General features: G+C 34.8%; 1 protein-coding gene across 4 annotated transcripts in view; it reads left to right on the top strand.

Moving 5' to 3' along the window:
* LOC143238024 (cilia- and flagella-associated protein 44) overlaps positions 1 to 24060 on the top strand; it is a 134534-nt gene that overhangs the window by 42844 nt on the left and 67630 nt on the right. For all 4 annotated transcript variants that reach the window (XM_076477910.1, XM_076477909.1, XM_076477911.1 and 1 more), the window contains exons 9-12: positions 1292 to 1439; positions 8435 to 8529; positions 9886 to 10068; positions 13739 to 13852. In XM_076477910.1, the coding sequence (XP_076334025.1) occupies positions 1292 to 1439; positions 8435 to 8529; positions 9886 to 10068; positions 13739 to 13852 (540 nt within the window). The remainder of the gene's footprint in view (positions 1 to 1291; positions 1440 to 8434; positions 8530 to 9885; positions 10069 to 13738; positions 13853 to 24060) is intronic.

The following is a 24060-nucleotide window of genomic DNA, read 5'->3' as shown; positions in this document are numbered from 1 at the left end:
ACATTCCTGGACTAACATGAGTAAAGTAGAAGGGGATTACTGCACATCCCTTCCACTTCTTTTTCTGAATAAATAAATAGGGTTTAATGATTACTTGTTGCACTTTCTCTCCAGACTCTCCAATACATTCTTCCCTTCTTACAGTTGAGTAAGAGAGTCCTTGCTACTGAAGTGATGGACCATAAAGGTCTGCTCAATTTCACTCAGTTCAAAGTATGATGTTAGTGTTCTGCCAATGTAGAAGGTGTGACTATCCTACTCACACGTAACTGTTTTTATGTGCCAAATTCCTTTTGACATGGACTGGAATTTTTCATCAATTTGCAGTTCACAGCTCTGTCTTGGATCTCTTCCTCCTACTGCAGACTGAACAATATATTTCCAACACTTTTTGGAATGGATTTGATCCTCCACATTGCATTTTTGCTTTTCTACCATCATTTGTAAGTTAATTCTTAGGGTGTACTACTATGGGTTATGTTAGATTTGCACACATGATGGCTTAAGTGTTTGGAATGAAGGCTACTCATCCCTTCTTGTTCCTATAACTAAGGTGGATGGCAGAGAACTCTCCTCCTACCATGAACCAGTCAATCCAATCCCAGCACCACTGGTTTGAGTGGAGTTGACTTCCCATTAATGGTCCAACACATCTTCACCACTCTACACATATTGCACATCCATATTCATTTTGGATATGTCTTCTTCTCCACCATTTTGACAACTCAAATGTTTGTGTCACATGGACGAAGAGTGTACCTTGTTTAGGTGTGGTGCAGTCTTCAACGTGCATGTTTCTCAATCAATGATGATGACCCTTTATGGGTACTCTTCAGATGCTGTTGTGGAGTTCTCATCTAAATCCATTTTCATTTGTCTCTCCACATGATTACTGAGTGATTCTAGCTGAACTGTGAGTAGAGGTAAGTTAATATTTTATAAGATTGAAAATATATTTCTGATAAATAAATACCTCCCCTCACACTTCCTACTTATCCTCCCCACTTCCAGTCTTGATAGTTTTTTGGTGCCTAATCACAAAGTTAGGATTGTTCAACTGCATAGAGAGAGTCAACTGTGATAGAAAGGTATGTGGAAGATTGTCACGTACTCATTTGGATGCTATAACACAGCTACTTTATGAGGCATTTGGTGGGAGTTTCAAGAATAGTTGCAAATGAAAAATTGCACAATAGAGGGTACTCGAATCAAGGATAGCTGTAACTGTAAGTAGAGGTCGTTATCTATCAGAAATATATTTTCAATGTAGGAAAATATTAACTTTACCTAGGATGGAGGTGGTGCATTATGGTATTTGGACATGTCATTTGGTCTGACCATGAAAAGTCCATTCAGAATTTTTGAATACCCTGGAGGAGTAGTAACAGGGTGTATGATGTCACCTTCTTCCCATTTGTTAGCTGTGTGTGACACTAAAGGTAAACAAAATATACAAAGTGATATAAAAATCATTCTATCTCTTTGTGAAATAGAATATTTCTGTGAAAAATAAATTAAACATATACTGCACATAACTATTGTTTTATAGGAGTCCACTTGTGGCTCAGCTGTAAGCTTGTGGCTTAATAATGCTAAAATTTGTGGTTTGATTCCCATTGTATATAAAACTCAGCTCGCCCACTCTACAGCTTTTTCAGTAAAACAAACCTTCAAACAGAATTCTATTGAACCACATAAATTTTCCCTAATGTATAATATGCATAAATGATTTTGTTTTTGCTAAGATATGAAATATTCAAAAAACTTTTAGTAAAGGATTTGTTTTTATAATATTCAAATTTATTATGAAATCAAATGAATTACTTAAATGCAAATGTTTTGGATATGTTTCATTATTACCCCCCCTCACATACATGTAAATATACATGTGCACCTAAATATGTATATATATATATATGTGTGAAGGTATCAAAACAATGCTGTAGATGTTTAGAAAATTGTCTTTTAAAAATTATAAATTCCTTAACTATTTAGCAACTGTATATGTGGCTATTCCCTGCATATCACACATTGTTTGGAAGGGATAACAGTAACTCTGGCTAAACTCTAGGATGATATGTGAATGAAGAAAGAAAGAAATAACATTAATTCCAATATAGTATAATGATTGTGGTTTAGATTAACCACCACATATGGTACATCTACAGATTTTTTTTTCTCAGTTTATATTAGTCTTAAATTATTCCAAAAGAAAAAAAAAAGATTTTACAAACATTTTTAACATTTATCTTTGTGCTATTTAATCTTTGTCCTTCATGACATTAGTCATAAGTGAGTAGCACAAATTTTTGTATTATCATTTAGATTTAAGAATGGGTAGTTCTATGTTTCTGAACTTTAAAAACAGATAATTCTCTTTTATTGTCAAAATCAATTCAGAGCGTCATCCCTGCTTATGGAGGCTTTAATAACTGTCTCTTCTTATGGGTGGTTGTATATGGATATTCCTCTTCCTCTGACTGGATATTGCTTTGATGGAGAAATGCCACCTTATCACTTATAATGTGTCTGTCATCTGTTTTTGGTCTATTCTTATTTGCTTTTCCAGTATTTCTATAGCTTTTCTCAGGGTATCAGCCATTGCATTATTCCAGTGATGTGAGTACTGGACATTTTAATCTGGCGATTAGACATTATTTCTTATATGTCATCTCTAGTTTGATTCCCAAGTCACTTGTCAGTCTCATTATGTGGCTATGATGGAACTTATCACTGGTGTCATCTCTTGTTCCTATTCCCAACAAGTGTGATTTAGACTCAATATTTTGTCCTTGCTTAAACCATTTTTTTCATTATTTATAATCGGATTCTACCAATGTTTCCACGAGGTGTTTTCTTTACTTGAAATCTGCAACTTCAACACACATCTCTGTTCCTTACATACATTTCAACAAATCCGAAGATCCACTTCCTTTGGTTCTGGGTACAGGCATTTCCTCGGATACATCTTTTTCTCCCACCCCAAGATGCAAAACAATCATTTGTTCATGTCCTCAGTTGCTGGAATCCTCTTCCAACAGCAAAGGCCTGCCCAATCAATTCACAGCAGGATCCCTAGAGGTCAATGGAACCCCTTGAATAAAGACAGTAAAGAAAAAAGACTTGGTCATAAACAGAAGGGTTCTCCATCCAATTCGCCTACACATAAATAAAAATAGCCACATTGATACAATGGAACTGTTGAGGATTACATTTTAATCTGCATGACATCAAAGCACTGATTGCTTTCTATCATCCTGTATATCTTTCTTTGCAGGAAATATTTCTGAAACCTACTGATACAGTCACCTTTTGGTGGTTTTCTTTGTACAGAAATGACAGGCTGTGTGATGGATGAGTACATGGAGGGGTGGCACTATTGGTTGATCAGCATGTGCCCATCCTGTCTTTGTCACTCAACACACCCTTGGAGGCCGTAGCCATCCGTGTTTCCTTGGGTCATACCATCACTGTTTGTTCTCTCTACCTGATCCCTGGAGAGACATATGATCAATCAGACCTTGGTGCTCTCGTTGAACACTTGCCGTCTCTCTTTTTAATCCTGGGAAACTTTAATGGACACCATCCCCTCTGGGGAAGTGCTGATATTGATGGGAGGGGTCACTCTGTAGAGCATATGCTCTCTGATCACAACCTTTGCCTTTTCAATAGTGGTTCTTATATTTATTTTCATGCACCTCGTCAGTCCTTTACTGCTATTGATCTCTCAATTTGCTCCCCTTCACTGTTCTCCCACTTTTCATGGAGGGTTGGCAATAATCCATGAGACAGTGATCATTTTCCTATAATTTTGAGAGAGACTGGCCATGGTCAATGCTACCCAACCCACATGCCCCGTTGGAAGCTGGGTCAAACAAACTGGTCCTCTTTCACTGCTCTTGCAGAAGTTGATCCTGCCAACATCTTTATGCCATCAGTAGACATCTGTGTGGCAGCAGTAACTGACTGTATTATACAGGCAGCTCCTCAATGTATTCTTAAAACTTCAACACATTTTCCACAATATTCTCTTCTGTGGTAGAATCTTGCCTGCCACATGGCACGGAATGCTCATAAACAGGCCTAGGATACTTTTTGTAGGTATCCCACACTCTCACACTGCATTGCTTTCCAGTAGGCCCGTGCACATACTTGGTGGGCAGGATGTCAAAGCCAAAGCCATAAGGACTCCTGGATTAAGTTCACAACCAGCATATCTTCTACCACCAGTTCCAAAGTCATATGGGACAAGATTTGAAAGATCAGTGGCCAATATAATTCTGTCCCCCTCTTGATCTTGTCCTCTGATGGCCAGGAAATAGCTGATACCTGGAGCATTGCCAATACTCTAGGTGAAAGCTTTTGCCAGATATCTAGCACTTCTGCTTCTTCCTTCACCTTCTTAGCCATCAAGACTCTGGCAGAGCAATCACATTTCTCCTTTCAAGCTGATTGTCTCTGTGACTATAATCGTCCTTTTACACTGGTGGAACTCAAACTGACCCTTCATTGGTCTGGCTGTACATTGGTTGGACCTGATGATGTATACTATGAAATGCTGCATTATCTATCTTCTGCTTCTCTTGCTATTCTTCTGATTATTTTTAACTGGATCTGGCAGGAGAATGTTTTTCCTGTCCTGATGCCTGGCACCAAGCTATTATTCTGCCTTTCTCTAAGCCTGGAAAGGATCCCAAGATTTCTTCAAACTACCATCCAGTTGCTTTGACAAGCTGTCTCTGTAAGACCTTAGAGAGGATGGTTAATGCTCGTCTTGTTTGGTTCCTTGAATCAAACAACCACCTCTTGCCCACTCAGTGTGGGTTAGGATGACAGTGTTCCACCATGGACGACCTGATTTGACTTGAAATGTCAATCAGAGAATTCTTTTTCAAATGATAACATCTTGTATCAATATTCTTTGACCTTGAGAAGGCTTATAATACAATATGGAGGTATGGAATTTTGTGAAACCTCCATATATGTGGGTTCAATGGACATTTGCCCATTTTTTGTACAAGAACTTGGAGTCCCTCAAGTCTATATTTTGAGTGTCACATTTTTCAATATAAAGATTAATGCCACCACTGAACAACTTCCTCTTACTGTTGCAAACTGGCTCTATGTCATCTTTCACATCTCATGTCAGTCTTCGAACATGAGGTATATTAAGCGGTAGCTACAGACTACCCTCAGTCATTTACTGAAGTGGACCACAGCACACAGTTTCAACTTCTCTCTCTCTAAAACAGTTTACATGCACTTTTGCTGCCAACAGGGTATTCACTCTAATTCTGAACTCCGTATCAGTGAAGTTGTTCTGCCTGTGGTCCCTGAGACAAAGTTCTTGGGGCTTATCTTTGACCATAAGCTGACCTTAATACCACACATCAAGCAGCTATGGGATAAATGTACAAGAGCACTGAACATCCTCTGTGTCCTCTCTTCCACCACTTGGGGAGAGAATCAATGTTGTATGCTAAAGATATATCATGCTCTTATTCAATCAAAACTTGACTATGGATCACTGGTCTATGGCTGTGCCTGGGCTCGCCTTAAAGACGCTGGACCCCATTTATCACCAAGGACTTCAGCTCTACACCAGGGTATTCCACACTTACCCAGTTCAGAACTACTTATACACAGAGTCTCATGAACTCTCTTTGCAGTCCACCATTTGTAACTGTCTTTACTGTATGCTTCAAAACTTCATTCCTTACCAAAGCATCCCACCTGTAGTTGAGTTTTCCTTCCTTGGAAGATCATACCTTTTCAGAACAGATGATCTGCCGTTGCTCCTTTTGGCCTTTGTATCCAGGTGCAGTTGGATGAGTTGGGTCTGTCCTTGGATAACATTGCTGTATCCACTGGTCAACCCATCCCACCATGATTTAATACAGTCCCCAAATGTGACCTATCTTTAAGTCATCTGAGAAAAGCAGACACTTCTGATTGGGAATACTGTCTGTTATTTGCTAAACAGCTTTCGAACCATCCTTCTTATTTATACAGAGGGTTTTAAATCAGGTGACTGTGTGGGCTCTACCATGGTTTGTTGTGGTTCGGTGGTTGCTCACAGAATCCCCTCTACAGCTTCTGTGTTCACTGCTGAACTGTACACTATTTCTTTTGCCCTGGATAATGTAGAAGCTAAGCAGTACTCAAATTGCACTATTTACACTGACTCGCTTAGTTCTCTACTGGCCCTGGAATTGCTTCACATTAGTTCACACTCTGTTCTCACCGATATTCAAAACTGACTTGCTCATTTCTCTTTAACATCTACTTCTATCCAGTTTTTCTGGATACTGGGCCATGTTGGTATTTACAGGAAAGAGCTTGCCAATACTGCAGCTACATCTGTGTGCTTTGGCACTATCACTACTGTGCCTGTTCCATACATGGACTATGGTTCTGTATTCAAGGCTCAGCTCCATGCCAGTTGGCAGTCAACTTGGAGTGAGCAACATGAAAATAAGTTTTTCCAAGTAAAACCCTTTATTGGACTTTGGCCATCTTGCTTCCTTAAGGATCGGAAAGAGGAAGTTGGTCATGGTTTTTAACTCATTGTTTTCTTTTATCTGGAACTGGTGCACTAATGTGTTGTCTGTGTAACACTCAGGTCACAACAGCACCATTTAAACATATTTTGTCCCAAGATCTATTCGTAATGTTAGACAATGTTATTGATAATGGTGACACTGTCCACCTTAGAAATGTTTTTAGTTTTTCAATGGTCTTTAATCTTTTTAATGCTATTTCAGTTTTTAACTTATATATTCGACCTTTTTTTAATGTGATTCCCTTTTAAGAATCAAAGTCAATCAAGCTCGATTTGAAATTAGAAAATGGCCATAACATCAGATAACTCAAAACCAGGACTAGAAAGGTGAACTTCAGGTGACTAACTCTGCTGTTTTAACTACCCATTAGTCATCCTGACAAGTTATAATTAAAATTTTGCTCAAGTCTTTTAAAATTTTTATTACTTTACCTTCTGAAAATGGCCACAATGTCAAATAACTCGAAACCAGGACTGGAAAGGCCAACTTCAGGTGACAAATGGTGGTTTTTGAATTTACCTGTTAGTCTTCCTGGTGAGTTATGACAATTACAATTATGCTACAGAAAGTCCTTTACAACTTATATTACTGTAGTTTTTCTCTTATTGCTGTAGATTAGATGTAAAAATTGGATTTAATGTTATTTGTGTTTTAATTCAAAAATTAAACTTTGTTTTGTTGTACCTTAATTTTCTGTCTATGAATTTTACTAATTTTACTTTAATGTTAACTTTTTACTGGATGTTTGGCAAAGATAGCCTAATTGCTTTGAGCCATCACCAAACCAACCAACCAACCAATCACATGAAAACTGCAAGTCTTTCTGAGAGGAATTAATATAGAGAAAAGGTCTATCTTCTGCACTATTTCTGTCAGACAAATTATGTATCGACTCTTAATGGAGCTGAAAATACATTCTTGAACTCAGGAAGATTAAAAGTTGAAGTCCATAGATAGGAAAATTCACCAAATCTCATGAGATACAACTCATGTTTCAGAATCCAAAATTATATAACATTTTAAAATATGGCTAACATCCCAACTACATTTATTCATGTTTACTATAATTTTTTTATAAATGTTATTTTCTTAAAACTTAAGTTATTGTGAGTTTTAGTGATAAAACTAATAACAATATTGATATATATATATGTGCTTAAAAACAGGTATTTCCTAAATTATATGGTAATTTTCACAGCTTTGATTACCTAGCTATTTTTATAAACCATAGAAATGAAATTAATGATGCTATGCATCATTCTAAAATAATTTTAATATCGTAATGAAATACTGTAGGATGAACGGCAACTGCTTGTTATGAAAACACAAGTGTAGAGGATGATTGAAAGTCTTCAGCCTTCAGTCTTCAAACTATTGAAATGTCATCTTCTACACTGGTGTCTCCACAACAAGTAGTTGCCATCCATTCTACAAAGTTTCATCATGGATACTTTGCCTAAACGATCTATCAAAGAATTTTAATATCATTTTCTAAATGTTTTCTTGTTCCTGTGTAGCTTATACTTCTAGTACTTTGTAGGTGTTCTAAGATAGTAATGATATACAAATCAAGTATTTTTACATAGTTATGTGTACTGATAAAAGTATTAAATATGCAATAATTTAAACAATATTATATTTACTGAAGACATTTTAAAGAATAGTTTTATAATATCTGGAGCAGTCCTTCTGCATTAATATTTGTTCTTCAAAAACCATAGTGTAATTAAAAAATCCCAAGAACATTTTTGAAGCATTGTTTATACCAGATTTACTTTATTAAATAAGCATTTCTAGCAGCATTTATATTTTAATTTTTCATATTAATTGTTAGAATATTGATTCTGATTAAAATATGTGATATTTTTTAGGTGTTGTGAGAATATATGACATATTGTTAAGAGAAGTTATTTTGAAAAGAAGTTTTGAAAATGGCACAACATGTCTTCTTTGGCTACCACTAACTGTAAGTTTTACATTTTTATTTAAATTAATGAGATGATTGCATTTGTATAACTTGTTTGTTTTTTATAAAAGTTATTTCAGTTTATTAAATGTATTTTTCAAATGGATATGTATACTTTTGTAAAAATACATACACATATATTTATATCATGAATATAAGTGTGACAACAGTTTCCAGCAAGTTGTTTTAACTTTTAAACACAAGTGCCTCACATATAAAATTAATACTCAATAGATATATATTGTAAGTATATATATACACTGAGTAAAGCTTTATTGTGTACTCTTTGTGTTTAAAAACAAAAGTATTTTATTAAGTCACTCTTTAATAAAAATGGATTCAAATGTTACATGAAACTTGACAATGAAAATGATATTACAGAGATTGAATGCATTATATTAAAAATGATTTTGGAATTTCACCATATTATCACAGTCCATGTTACTCTGTCTGACTTTGCCCTATTTTAGAATCATCCATCTTAACAATAACCCTGCATAAAATTTTTATTGTCAAAGGTTCTGTCATAAAGCTGTTATATCAAAAATACTTCATTATAATTCCTGCAATACTTTCCATCATCTATTTAGTGAACTACAACACTAGTTTACCATTATCTGTTTTAACAGTCTGATTGCACAGAAATCCACAGACACTGATCTAGAAACTTAAATGGCATGTCTTCATATGGAATACTAAAAACACCCATTTTGCTCTCCATTTTATTGAGGTCTACAGCAGTTAAATGTATATGCCATAGATATAACTTAAGGTCGTTTTTAATTATGTTGTCAACTGTTTCCTGGGGTATGGGGAATGGCTTTTGTTACTTACATTTGTTGTAGGTTTTCAACTGTTATAAGATGCCACATATTGCTTAATGCACCTGGGATACATCATATTGCAGATTTCTGGTGTTTAAATTTGATCCATATACCTTTGTTTCGCAATGCCATTAGGTAGATGTGATATCCCTGTTTTGGAAATTCTAAATCCTTGATTTAAACACTTCTTTATTATTTGAGTGTATGAACATTATGCTTTGGAAAGTGGTGTTATACACCCTTTTCAAATGCCATCAAGTTTCTATGGCTTTACACTGTCTAGGAAATACCATATAATGTCAAAATGCAGTTCTGATACATACTGTTCCATCATTATTTTGTACCAGCTAGGGTTGTTGCTGGAATTTGTTATTTTTATGCTCAAAATCATTTTAATATATTGTACTCCAACTTCTGTATAAAGTGACGATTTATTTCTTCCGCACATTCAGAAGATTATAATGAAATTATGGATTATTAAATTATATAATAACCTTATTCCTGCACACTAATTGCCTTGTTAATTTGTTAGGTTGACCATGAAGGAGCTTCATTTTTGGTTGGATTTGAAGATGGGGTAGTAAGGTGGTTAGCTATTGCACATGACCAGAGTAAAGAAAAACTACAAATTAAGTTAGTACAAGCATCTAAACCACATAGTTCCTGTTTATCATGTCTTTCCATCAATTCAACTGGCACAATATTGGCTACAGGAGTAAGAATAAAATATTAATAAAAATAATATATTTTTAATAATAAATTATTTCTTTTTTGCCATGTATGCAAGGTACTCTGTGCTTCTGGAGTCCATTCACTTCAGTTAAGTATTTTTTTATGATTAGGTATGATTCCAGATGTTGATATGTCCACCAACCATAATATGTTATTTTAATTATCCCTCTAAATCTTAAATGTGTAAAAAAACAAAAAAAAACTTCTTGCTATATTATTGCATAATTTGTTTACATCTGTAAGGTGTTGATCCTCCAGTAGGGTAGTAGAAAGTTTACAGACTTACAATACTAAAATCCAGGTTTCAGTTCCTCACAATAGATACAGCACATTGCCTAATGTAGTTTTCCATGATGACAAGAAAACCCACTTGTAGAGAAAAATATATATGTAAAAATGGCTGGTATGGATAGAGAAAACTCTATGTAGAGGAGCGAACAATGTTTTGACCTTCTTCAGTCATTATCAGGTTCACAAAGAAAGAAAGAGGTAATTGACTGATAGCTGACTACATGTTTGAAGGCGGTTGTGTAATTGAGTGTAGGAATGTAGAGGGTGTGCTTAGATGTCTGATTATATTTATTAATAAAGGTATAAAGGTGTTCCTTTGTATTGGTTTATTTTGGGCTTGAGTTGTTGTATAAGTAAGGCTTCTTTAATTTTTACATTTGCCAACATTTGACACAAACTAGTTACAAAATATGACATTCCAGTTAATACCAAATTTATTCAAAAACCAACCACAAAACTAAGGTCTATAGTATGTGAAAACTACACTGACAAACACCACAACAACATTATTTATAAAATACAATATGATAACTGCCACGACTTCTACATTGGAGAAACAAGTAGAAAAATGGAAACCAGATTCAAAGAACACAAAAAGTCACCTTCACACGTTTTCGAACACTGCAAATCAAATAAACACAACATAACCATAGAAAACACCCAAATACTAAATAAACAAAACAAACATAAACAAACGCAAAATTAAAGAAGCTTTACTTATACAACAACTCAAGCCCAAAATAAACCGATACAAAGGAACACCTTTATACCTATATTAATAAATATAATCAAACATCTAAGCACACCCTCTACATTCCTACACTCAATTACACAACTGCCTTCAAACATGTGGTCAGCTATCGGTGAGTTACCTCTTTCTTTTTTTTGTGAACCTGACAATGACTGAAGAAGGTTGAAACATTGTTCACTCCTCTACGTAGAGTTATCTCTATCCATACCAGCCATTTTTAAATATATATTTTTCTAATGTAGTTTTGCTCTAAGACAAACAAAGTGTAAGGTGTTATAATGAAGGATGATGCATGTGTCTTAGCAACACAATTCTTTTGTTCTAGATGTGTGTAACTTAAATGATTTAAAGAAATAAAAATGCTGAAAATGTTTTGACTATCTCATTATAAAAAACCTACTAATCATTATTTTTGTGTATTTTAATTCATTAAAGTGAAACATGTTCAGTTTGAATAAAATATAGACCATAACATCAAAGATATTAGGCCAATGTGTTCCCACCTAACACTGAGCCCATCCCCACTAAATTCACAACTGAGATCCACAGTGCACACCTACAGTAGAGTATATATTAAAGCTAACAGCTGTAAAAGCCAGCAAGTTTGAATCAAGATACTCTAAATGAAGAAAACAAAACATGTAAAATTAAAAATACAAATAGTTATCAGACACAGATACATTAACATGAATGTCCTAGAGACTTCAGTCTGCCTACTCATCATAATTATACTCTAAACAATCTGCTGAAGGGATGGAAGACCACTGGATGCACAGCCTGAAATGAATTATTCTTTTGTTTCTATGAGTTTTGAAACTTGTTTAGAAAATAAACCATGTAAATGATAATTAAAGTCTTATTGAGGAGTTTAATGAGAGTTTTAGTTCTCATGCCAACACATCTGTTGTACGCTGGGTGTTCTATGCTGCAGAAATCTCTGAAAAATATGCAATCATAAGTTACTCATCATATTGATGAATGTAATACTTTTGCTCTCAAAACTATGTTAAAGGATGATGAAAACCCATCATATTGAGCAAAACAATCCTGTTGAATACCCATTTTCTTATTTTAAATGGACGAGACTGGGAGAATATCATAGAAATAACTGTATCATTGTAATGGTTGATAGGATTGTGCTGAGAGCATATTTTAACTGGATTCAACTTTGTCAACTAGTAATTCTGATATTTTGGATAATTATACACACCATGCATTAACAAAATACTGACTGTTGTTAAGAATCTTATTTCTCCCAGCTTGATAAAGTATGCAATGACCAGTTGTGGATGAGACAAAAAAATACCAAATATTTGCTTTTCCCAGCCCAAAAACAAAACCTTAATTCGATTAAGCCATACTGAAATGTTTAGGAATCCTGCTGCTAATATCTCATTGTACTTGGAACTATTTTACAAGAGGAACTGATTGAAGATAGTATTTAATAAAAAGAACCACCATTATTACAGAATAATTCTACTAAAATTAAGGGTGTGTAATATACTTTTCATCTGTGTATGCTGTTTTTTTTTGTTATTAAAGAATATTTGATGTCAAAGTATTGTGGTCTGGAATCACATTAAAATATTGGTATATTTAAATTTAATATACTTGTTTTTTATTTATAAGGAGATGTTAAAGAAAGTTTTTTCTGTGTTGTTTTCCAGAAAGATGGGTGGCAAAAAACTGCTTTGTAGCCAATAATTCTGTTTTAGAATGTCAAATTTTGTTTGAGTACTTCTCTATTACAATTATTAACCAATCTAGTATTTATTGGAAATCACTGACTACCATTTTTTTAAAAATAACATTAAGCCAGTGATAGTTAAATATAAATGCTTCAAATGACACTAATAAATTCAATTTTTAGTAAAGATGAGTTGATTATGTTTTTATTTACCCAAAATATCAAGCTTAGGTATTCTTTGTCAAATTTTAGTTAAAGCTTTTTCTGACATTATTTTTGACTTTGCAAGCTGTGATTATACATAATTAGTATATATAACACCATTTTTAAAATTTCATTAGATATAAAATCTGAATTAAAGTAATACACAATTTATTTATATCTTAATAAATTTTAATATTTTTTAATTGAAAAAATTGTTTGAAAATATTGGTAAATACTATTACATTGCCTAGGTGATACAAGTTAAAGTGCTTGGAAAGTAGAGTCTTTCAAGTTATTTATTTCTGAAATTTTGATATACGCCCTTGTATTTGTATTTTACAAATTAATTTTTAAATATTATAAATTGTAATTGAATTGTATAACTAGCTAGGAGATACAGAATTATTTTTAAAATATTCAGATAGTTGACCTTTTTATTTAAAAAATAAATAAAAATTATAAGTTAAGAAAAACAAATAAACAATTAATTGTCTTACTTTGTTTTAATTTAGTGCAATATGTAGTTGTGACATTTAACAGTTCAAAATTATAATAAAAAGAATATACAATAATTACTCAACATCTCATGGGAAATAATTATATTGTCATATAATACTAAAGTGTATATAACTTATAATTTGAAAGGATTATATTAATAAATAATATTTAAGAATACTCTTTTAGTAAATAAAAAAATGAAAACTAATTTTTATCTTTCAGAGTTATGATCACACAATTTTTTTCTTTCTTATATCCTCACAAAAATTTTCACCACTTGGGTTTGTTCACATCGGCAATCCAACTATTCATTTTCTATGGATGCAGTCATCATGGGTAGGTAATTTTATATTCAAACTCATAATTCAGTTTTTATGACAAGTAAGTAAAAAATTCTTGTAAAAACTTACATTATCTCTATAGTGCAAAACTTGAAATATAAAAATAATTTGTCATTTACTCTGATATACTTCATCTAAAAACATACCATTTTTTTATTTTTTTGAACACTTGTTAAAACTACTATTTTGCATCTCATATAATTTTCTCAGAGCTGTATATATTTCATTGCATTACACATGTAGGCTTTTAATTTTATACACAATTTTTTCTAACTTCATATACAGTTGTTTAAAGTTTCATTTATTTATCTACTGCCATTGTTAATTTTTTTATATAATCTACTTTGGTTTTGCTAGTATTTATTAGTTTTATTAGTCAAGTTCAGAAGTCTTTAACAGCTGCATCTCAAATGAATAAAACTGGGGGCTTGTTTATGTAAATGAAATCTAATATTTGAATAGTACTTTTCCTATAATATGTGCTATTTTAAATTCACATACTTGCATCAGTGAGATGTAAACATGAAAGACTATATTTGGTTGTATAAATCTGGTTTCTAACCTAGTAATTACAAGGAAAGAAATTACAAATTTGGTAGATCATGTTTCTGATACAGTACTTATGTACTCTCTCAAAATTAGCTATTTTTGTTTAGTGCTGCCCTCTCATTTTCTATATGCATGCCACAAGTCTTCTGCTCCCATCACTCTGTTGGAATTGAAAAAATTCCAACATGTTTCTCTTGCAAATCATCATGTGTTGCTTCTCCACCAATGGGAACATAGCATGCTTATGTGACGTGCAGTATTCTACCGAACTATCACTTCTTGTTTGCTTGGGCTTGTATTTGGCTGTATTCTTTGTTTTTCATTCAATTCACATTCTGCATATGTTTTCCAATGAAGTTTTCTTTAATGTATTTAACTTTTGTTCAGAGAGTTTCTTCCTTTTAAAATTTTTATCATCTAGTTCCAGTAAAATTGTTCTTTTTCTTCACTCAAGTTTGGTGAACTTCACTTTGAATTCTGAAGCTCACGTCACCACTTTGGGGATCACATGAATGACTAGTGTTCTTTCTCAGGCCTCAGGTGTGGGTGACCCAATGTGTATTTATTCCCATTTATTTGTCAGGAGATTTAGCATTACATGGGCCTGCCTTTGTCTCCAGACTTCACCCCAGTTTCTCCTAAACAAACCGAGCCTGTTCAGACTGATGAAGACTTGGATCATTTATTTCTTCTTCCTAATTCTGACTAACTTTTCATTCCCTGCTTGAGTAATCATTTAGACCTAATAAGGTCTTTTTGGACTTTTTATTTCTCAGGTATATGACATTTTATCTCTTTTTTCTATTTCTTATGAGCCACGTTCTTCCTTGCTCCATGACCAGTCTTTCCACCCTTTTCTGGTTTTTCCTTCCTCTCATGATATTTGAGTTCACAATTAAACAAATGGATTAGCATATCTCATCTCTCTCCCACAGGATTCAGATCTGTTTACACTTTCATACTATTTCACACCTTTACCTGATGGTTGTTAGGTTCCATATTACCTTTTTGAGGAGCTGCTCCTAAAACACCTGTCAGTCTGACCTGTATCCAGTATTATTGCCTGTATTTTGCCATTACACCTCTTTTATATTTCTTCTCTACACCTCCTCTCTGAGGCTCTCTGCAGAAATCCTGAAGGGTTTTCTAGAGATATCCTTTCCCTTCTTTCTTCAAGACTTGTCCATTTATTATCTTTAGCTCTGATTCTGCATACTTACTTTCTTTGTTGTTGGGACCTTCCAAGTTATGATGCAATTTTGGCTGAGGTCTTTTTACTACTGATTTATTTTTGGGATTTTTCTGTGGCCCAATTCTGTGGTGATACATTTTAGACATGATCCCAGAAACACTAGAGACATGAGTGGCATTGGTCAAACAATAATCTACCCTAACCAATATTGTTGCACTTATCTCTCAGTCAAAGTTACATATGACCCTTATTACCATTTTCCATCTTTTCCCCTTTCCAACCCTTACCTGTACCCTCTTTTCATAATTTTTTCAATGATGCACCTCACATCACCAACAGTTACAGTAACTACTCCTTGGGTTTTTGTCCTTTGGGAGCTTGGCATGCTGATTTCCTTCATTGCTGTCAAGAACCAATGGGTTATTCTGGTTTTTATCAGAAACACTTCCCCTGTATCCTTTTCCCATTTTTTTGCTCTTTCTCAGGATTCTGTGACTAGCCAACATCTGTCAGAAGAAGTTTGGAAATTGTTTTCTCAGCAGGCCATCATTCTTTTTTCTCCATCTTTCAACAGGTTTTTGCTCTTCTTTTTGTTGTTCCCAAAAAACCAGAGACTAAAGCTGACCAGAGATTTATCTTGTCTCAACCACTTCATTTATCTGCCCCAGTATACCACAGAGTCTTTTCTTACCATGAGGTGAGCATTTCCTCTGGGTTTATGGATGTCACCATCTCTTATCTGAACATACCTAATCACCTTATTGCTTATTGATTGTCCTTATCATTAGTTTCTCCATCTTGGGATTGTTTATCAATTTCAAGCCCTGCTATTCATGCTTGCTTTAATCCCTTAATTTTTTTGTTGAGTAGTTTTAGCAGTTGTCAATGTTTTAATGTTCTGGATTTTGGTTTTCAATAGAAAATGGATGAATGACTTTTTATGGCTCATTTTGAACTGTAATCAGGCAGCTTCTATCATTGACTGCTCATTTGGGCTGGTTAATAACACTGGAGAAATCCTTCCTTAGTCCTATTCAGTATCTCCTTCATTGGGAGTTATTTTTTGACTTTTGTATCAGTCCATCCCAACCTTCTTTAAGACTTTATTTTATGGGATTTTTAGTTTGTCACATCCTCTCAGTTCCACCACTTACTGCTCATGTGGTTCTATTATTTTTGAGAATATAGTTTTCAGTGGCATCACCAGTTGCTTTTGGTCATATCCATATGAGATCCCTTTAGTGGGCTCTGATCAATGGAATCTTGCACAGGATCTTCTTTTTATTCCTATTACTCTCCTAATTATTCTACAAAATGATCTGCTTTGGTATTTGGACAAGCACATATATCAGCAAGCTTGCCACTCTTTCCCCCACATCTAGACCTACATTTTTTCATAGGTGCTTCCCTATACAGCTGTGGTGCATGATCAACCACTAGTAAGCTTTAGGCCATTGGTCTGTGGATGAAAGCACTTTGCATATCAAAATTCTCAAACTCCTATCTTTATGTTGGGTGTTAGATCACTACCTTTTTCCAGTGGCACAGCATTATGTCTGTGGACTCACACTGCTATAAACTGGGTTTTGATACCAGTGATGGACAGAGCACATATGATCCATTGTGCAGCTTTGTGCTTAATTCCAAAACAAACTACCTTCTTCTTGCTTGACATTAATTCATTTATACAATTCTATGATGGTGGCATATATAAATTCCCAAGGATGCACCTGATTGAGGGATCTATGTTGGATTTTGTACAGGGCCCACGTGCAACACATTTGTCTTATTGTGTGTCATGTGCTGGGCACTTTCAATCTCATTGTGGATTATCTCTCCTGCCCTAACCAGGTATATGCAATGGATTGGTTCTTAAATACCATTGTTTTTAGAGACCTTTGCAGTCAGTAGGGTTTTCCCTAAGTGGATGCATTTGCTATGAGTGTCAGTTACAAGTTACCTTTCTCTTGGTCACCACTTACTCATCTTCAGGCTCTGGCAGTGGAAGCGTTTGGTCAAGATTGGTCTCACAAAAATGTTTATGTTTATCTTTCTATCTGATTGTTTCATTGGGTCATTTTTTCATTCACACCACAACTTGTTGGGTCCTTCAAATTGCTCCAATCTTACATCCCTATCTTCATATCTGGTTGGCCCAATTTTTCCCATTGAGTCACTTTCCTTTTAGCTGGTTCTGTATGTCCTTCTTCCATGGAGATGTATCAGTGAAAGTAGAAGGTGTTCCACAATTCATCTACAACTCATGGACTTTGCTATGACCAACATTCTGTGGCTTAGATGGTAGTATTCCTTACTTAGTCCTATGCTTGGGAATCATTGTTCTCTTCAGTCATGGGTTATCAGGTAGTCTTATCCCATAACTTTCATCTTTTCCAATATCATAGAGTTTTTCTTCATCTGCCCTTACCATGCTCATGTGTTCCTTCTGGGTGCATTGATCTCCCAAGTGACCTATCATTCTAGATTGAGATGTTAATGTGGTACTCCATTCCTTTATCTCCATTTGAACCACTTTCCTCATATTTCATTAAAACACATATCCTTCTCTTCTTAGACTATATATATACATTGATGGTCAGATTTGTTTGCTGCTGATGTTTTATGTACACTTTATCACCTTCCCTGCTTCTTCTTCTTTATTCAGATCATTCCTTCCTTCCACATACTTATACAGTTTAAGAGTATAGCTACTTCTTTTTACCTATTTTCTGCCCTTTCATTTCTCATCTTTACCCTGGAACTCCTCTTCCCTTCATGATATTTTACCCTCAACCCTTACTAATTGTTCAGCTTTTCATCCAATTGGCTTATTCCTGCTTACCTTTTGTCTCCTGGAATTTGTTCTGGGCATCTTCTCACCAGATCAGACACATCACCTTTTTCCTTGCTTCTTGGCTTTATCATTCATTGGGGGAAATTCTACAATCAGCCATATGGACCATGTGTAATACATTTGTTACCCATTATCTCTATCATATCACAGTTTTTTCTTTGTTTGTTTTTGTCTTCTACCTGTGGCCATTCTTCAGACTTTGGTGTGACTTTGACTAGTAAGTTTCTATTCATACTTTCTTTTCTTTTCATCTTTTCTTCATTCATCCTTATATGAATTCTGCTCTGTAGTGAGTGGTTCCTAACCACATATTCCTTAACTTGAAATCCACACTGTACAACCATATTGACTTATGCATTTTATTCCTTGACTTTGCAGTGTTCACTGTTGAGATGAGGTGTTTCACAAGATTGCTCATAGGTGAATGACCTCATGATGTTTTGCTTCATAAACTTGCATATCTTGGACTGTACTGCCTATGGACTGCATGGGTAAACCAAAAGGGGATTGCTTCCCATCTCTATAGTAAGTAGCTTGGTATGGTTTGATTTGCAATTAGTGTTTTGTTGTCACCCATTGCACTGTATCATGTGATAACATTTCTCCAGACTCTTTACTGCCTTTACACTCCTTTTTTCATGTAGTGGAGTATGGGAGTCCTTACTGCTTTCCAGTTCCAAGCAGCTGGAGTGGTTGACCATATAGAAATCCTTCTGAATGAGTTCCATACAAAGATGACTACAACCATTCAGTGCAGAGTATGGCAGTGGTTTTCTGTGGGTGTAGATGATATAACATTCTCTTCTTTGCAGTATACAATTACAAAAGAGTGATATGTCTAAGGAAAAAAAATGCAATTCACCCTTTTGATTAGGAGCCCTCATTCTACCCCCATGTGGATGTCAATGTCCCATAGCTGGGATTTTGGTTTAAAAGTAGAACCAATTGACTTATGTCAATCTATCTCCCTCCCTCATTTTACTCTTTGTGTGTTCTAGATCACAAACATGATACATTGGATTGCTATGGTTCTGTTCTTCTGTCTCTCCTTTGTCCTATCTTAACATGGGAATGTTATTGCTGTTTCGATGATTCTGGCAAGTTCATAGTTGGAGAAGTTGATTGCATGCAATAGACACCTTTTTGATACTGGATGTTGGTCCTCCCGATCAATAGCTCAGTGCTAATATTTGTGATATACCTGAGAGATAACATGATTCTCAGTCCCAGTATCTTGGGTTTGAGATGAAAATGGTATGATCCTAATCCTACCTCCACATGGATGGTGGTTCCTAGTGGCATGGGTTTCAGATGTAGTTGGCATACAGGGTACAGTCTGTCACACCCTAGTCACTTTGTTTATTGTTTTGCCTACTTTTCTATTGATGTGATTGAATTATATTTGTTTTATATGGTTTGGAACAAGTTCCTGACACAGTTCTCCTCCATTTAGATGTGTTTGTCTACTTTACTGCCCTTATCTTATCCACATTTTACAGTGTGTGTGTGTGGAAGTAGTATACCTGATTCATAAGTGGTGCAGTTCCCCTCATCCAATCTTTCAGGGATATCCTTCAGACGTTTTTAGGGTGTATTTCTATCATTCCCTCACACTGGTTCTTCCTCTTGTTCAATGGGGGATTATAGCTAATTTTGTTAGAGGAGGTTAGTACCATATCAGAAGTTATGTATTTCTGATAACCTGACTGAATTACGAGCTAAGAAGACAAACAAACTGAACATGTTATGTAAAATTAAAAACAATCTGTACACTAAAATCCAGGTAGAACTGTATGAACTCAGTGCTTTTTACTTAACAAGAAATGTCGGGTTTGCCTACAATGACTTGCATCACCCACATGTCTGGTCATTATTGTATGACATAGTTAAGTCTGTAATCTCTAGGTATAATTTACTTAGCCAGTGAAGAACACTGTACAATGTGAGATCCTAAAGTAGCATATTAGTTGGTGAAACAGAAATTATTTTGTATTAGAGAACAACAAAGGTTAGTTCTCAATTGGCAGTTTAGTGTATAGCCATATGTTTTAACACATTCTACATGTGACAACAAAATTGTGATTGTGCTTAATCACATATTTATATCAATTTAAGTTTTCAGTTTTGTATGTTTAGTTTCTGTTGTTTCTACTCATTTGTTTACAAAACATTTCTGTTTTTCCAAATTTTAATTTCTTGAAATAAATTTAAGATGATGAATTTCCCACAACATTAGAAAATGGTTTTGACACAAGTTCTCAGGTGTCAAAGTGGATGATATAAACTTTAGTTTGTGTAGAGCTCATGTTTTACATTTGACTAAAATTTTCTTCCTTTCACATTAAAATTTGTTGTGAGGAAAGATACAACTAATTAATGGATATTTCTTTTATGGCACTTTCCACCCATTACCGTTACTCCATGTAATATGCTGGGTTAGGTATCATTCTTTTTGCCTGGAGATCTGTGGCAAGTTTATTAGCATGTATACCATACTCCCAATGTAAGTATAACTATGTTTGACAAGTTTATGTGAGCTTGTGTGTATGAATCTAATTTATGCACTTGATAATTTAGGTCTCTCATGTCTTTTTTGCTCAGTATTTGGTAACTAACTTTAGGTTATATTTGCATTTACAGTTTATTATTCCTTTGTTTTTGTTTACTTTTCAGTATATAAACAGGTTTTACATGATTGTTACTATTTGTGTAATTGTAATTTTGTAATTTTGTGGGTGTGTTGGCTCATTATTTTTACTTCTTTTCAGTGTTTATGTTATTTAGTTTGTATGTTCCTTTTTGTTATTACGTATTGCACCTAATTCAGGATTAGATTTGAGTAAAAATTTATTGTTAACTAGGTACCTTTTTTATTTCCATGTTCTTTATAGTAGGTTATACTTTTGTGCACTTTGTCTTCTAGGTTCTTTGGGTGGACTTATATGTTTAGTATTTACAGGTCTTTTATCATCTAAATTTTGTCAATGGTTTTGTACTTTAGGTATTGCTTATTGTTTTATGTTTAAAGTCAAATTCTGTATTTTGCAAGTTTGTTATTTTGATGTCTTTTATAGATTTTATAAATTTCTAGGTTTCATAAGTTCATTAGTAAAGAGTACTTTCTCTAAGTATGTTTAATTTATGTGTCTTCTTTGGTTACACTTCATGACAGTTCCATGGGTTATACAGATTCTGTCAGAGGTTTCTGCCTTCAATTTTGCTCCTTCCATCTTTTCACTTCCCAGATCTCCTTCCCTTCTCCTCAGGATTGTACCTCATAAGTCCATTTATCAAATCTGTTCAAGACCTCTTACAAAAAAAAAAAAAAATATTGAATGAGATTTTACTCCCATTTGTTTGTTGTCTCTATAAACACAGGAGACTGGAAACTCATCACAGATTTGTCTCAGCTGTATACCTACTTGGAGACATTTTGCTTCACCATGGAATTTTCCCTCTCACTTCACTGGTTTTTATTTCCTAAGGGCATTGAATGAACATGATTATCATATTCCAGTTGCCCCAGTGTCACATCATTTTCTTTGGTTTATTCATTTCCATTTTTTCCATTTTCCATTTCTTGGCACTACCATTCAATCTTTTTTCACCTCCATATGCATTTTATTCACCAGGGTGCTCTTTTGCATGTCATCTTCAATTACTGGGTGTTTTGACTCATCATTCCATTGATGACTGGATACTTCTTGCCTCTTCCCATGCCTAGTCAGTTTCTCATACCTGCTTACTTCTTTGAGATGCTGTTCAGGTGGGGTTTCTCATTGAGTTAGAGAAGTTCTTTACTACCTCATGCAATATCTTATTCATTTGGGGTTTTCTTCAGTTTCTGTTTCAGTTGGGTCCAACCTTATCCACTTCAGCTCTGATATATGTAATGGGAAGTCACAAAAGCCCTACCTTTTCCTTCTCTCTCTTTGTGGGAGTTCTGTTTCTTTTGGGCATGTGGGCTTCTTTGGAAGCTATCATTTTTTTGAGTTAGGCACATATGCATTCCCTTTAGTAATGATTCTAGACCAATGGAACATCCCCCATAATCTCTTGGTCCATCATATTAATTTTCTACTTGAAATTAGGGACAAAATTGTTTGGTGGCTCAACAGAAACTTGACTACAGTGGAGGTTCCTCTTCTTCTGCCTTTTCCTCAGTTTTTTCTGTTCACAGATACATTCTTACTGGGTTGGTGACCTCTTTTGATTGCAAAGAGATTTTTAGTTGGTGGTTGGTTGAGGAGATTACTCTCTATATCAACATCCTAGAACCTTTGGGAGTTCATTGGGCTCTGTATCATTTCCTTCCACTTCTGTGGGGGCTGGTGATTATGGCTCATTTTGACAAATTCATTGTCATCAGATATATTACAGAGCAAGGGGTAACCAAATCCAGATATCTTTGTTTTCACACTCTGTATCTTCTGTACTAGGCCAACGATCATGATATGATGGTTCTGGCATGTCATGTTCTTGGAATTATGAATCTTATGACTAATCACTTATCCTATTGCATGCAGGTTCTCCCCACAAAGTGGTTTTTCATCCTCATGTATTTGTGTGGATGTGTTCTTAACTGGGAACCTTTCATGTAGATATGTTTGCCACTTGTTGGAATGCATAACTTCTTTCTTTTTAGTCTCAAACTCCTTACCTTTCAGCTCTAGGGATGGATGCTTTCTGTCAAGATTGGAGAAGTCTTCATATATATGTTTAACCTCCAATCAGACTCCTATCCTATCTCCCTTTACCAGACAACTCCTTGTTGTGTTCTTCTGGTTACTCCATATTGGCTAGCTCAAACGTGTTTCCCTCCACTCTGGTCCTTACTGGAACAACAGCCCTTGCCCTTATCTCTGTCTCAATCACTCCTTCAACAACTGCATTCAGATATATTTTACTACAACATTGCCAAGCTCCATTTTCATTGTGGTTTAGTATGTCTGCCATGTCTCTTTGTTCTGCTGGATTGGGATTTTATTTCAGTGTTGTCCTTTGTGCCCTGTCTAATTCTTCCTTTAAATTCATTACAGCTGTAACATTGAGATCTATTTCTTTCCCTTCCTGACATGAGATCATTGTTATTCTGATATTTATGCCATTAGTGTTTCCTGCATCACTTGCTATTCCTCATATGTTATTCTCTAACCAAATGAGGCCTTCCTTCCTGAGAAAGTTGCTTATATTTTTTTACTGTTTCTTTACCTTCCACTTCCTACCCGTACTCCTCTTCAGGTTTGGATTGAGTGTATATATGGACTAAATAAGATATATGCATGTTGACAATGGGCTGGTTTTGATAAACCTCATGATCATGCTCATAGTTGTAGGTTTTTTTTCTTCTCATAATACCAAGTATCCAAGGTACTTTCCCTGGATTTTTTTTCTTTACTAGGAGGACTCCACAAGATGTTTCCAATGGATGTTTTCAAAGTTGGACTACACTTGGCATACTTTGATGTAACTAAAGGCACTGTTCTTGACAGATGCTTATTTGGTTCCATTGTTGCTTACACAGTAGATCTTCCATGTTTGTCATACTATACTGTTTCAAGTTATAGTTGTACAGCACTTCTCCATTGATTTGGTGCTGTATATTTCT

Source organism: Tachypleus tridentatus, chromosome 13 (assembly GCF_004210375.1).
Source record: "Tachypleus tridentatus isolate NWPU-2018 chromosome 13, ASM421037v1, whole genome shotgun sequence".
NCBI lineage: Eukaryota > Metazoa > Arthropoda > Merostomata > Xiphosura > Limulidae > Tachypleus > Tachypleus tridentatus.
The sequence above is the reverse complement of the archived record's forward strand: the minus strand, read 5'-3'. Positions and strand labels throughout refer to the sequence as shown.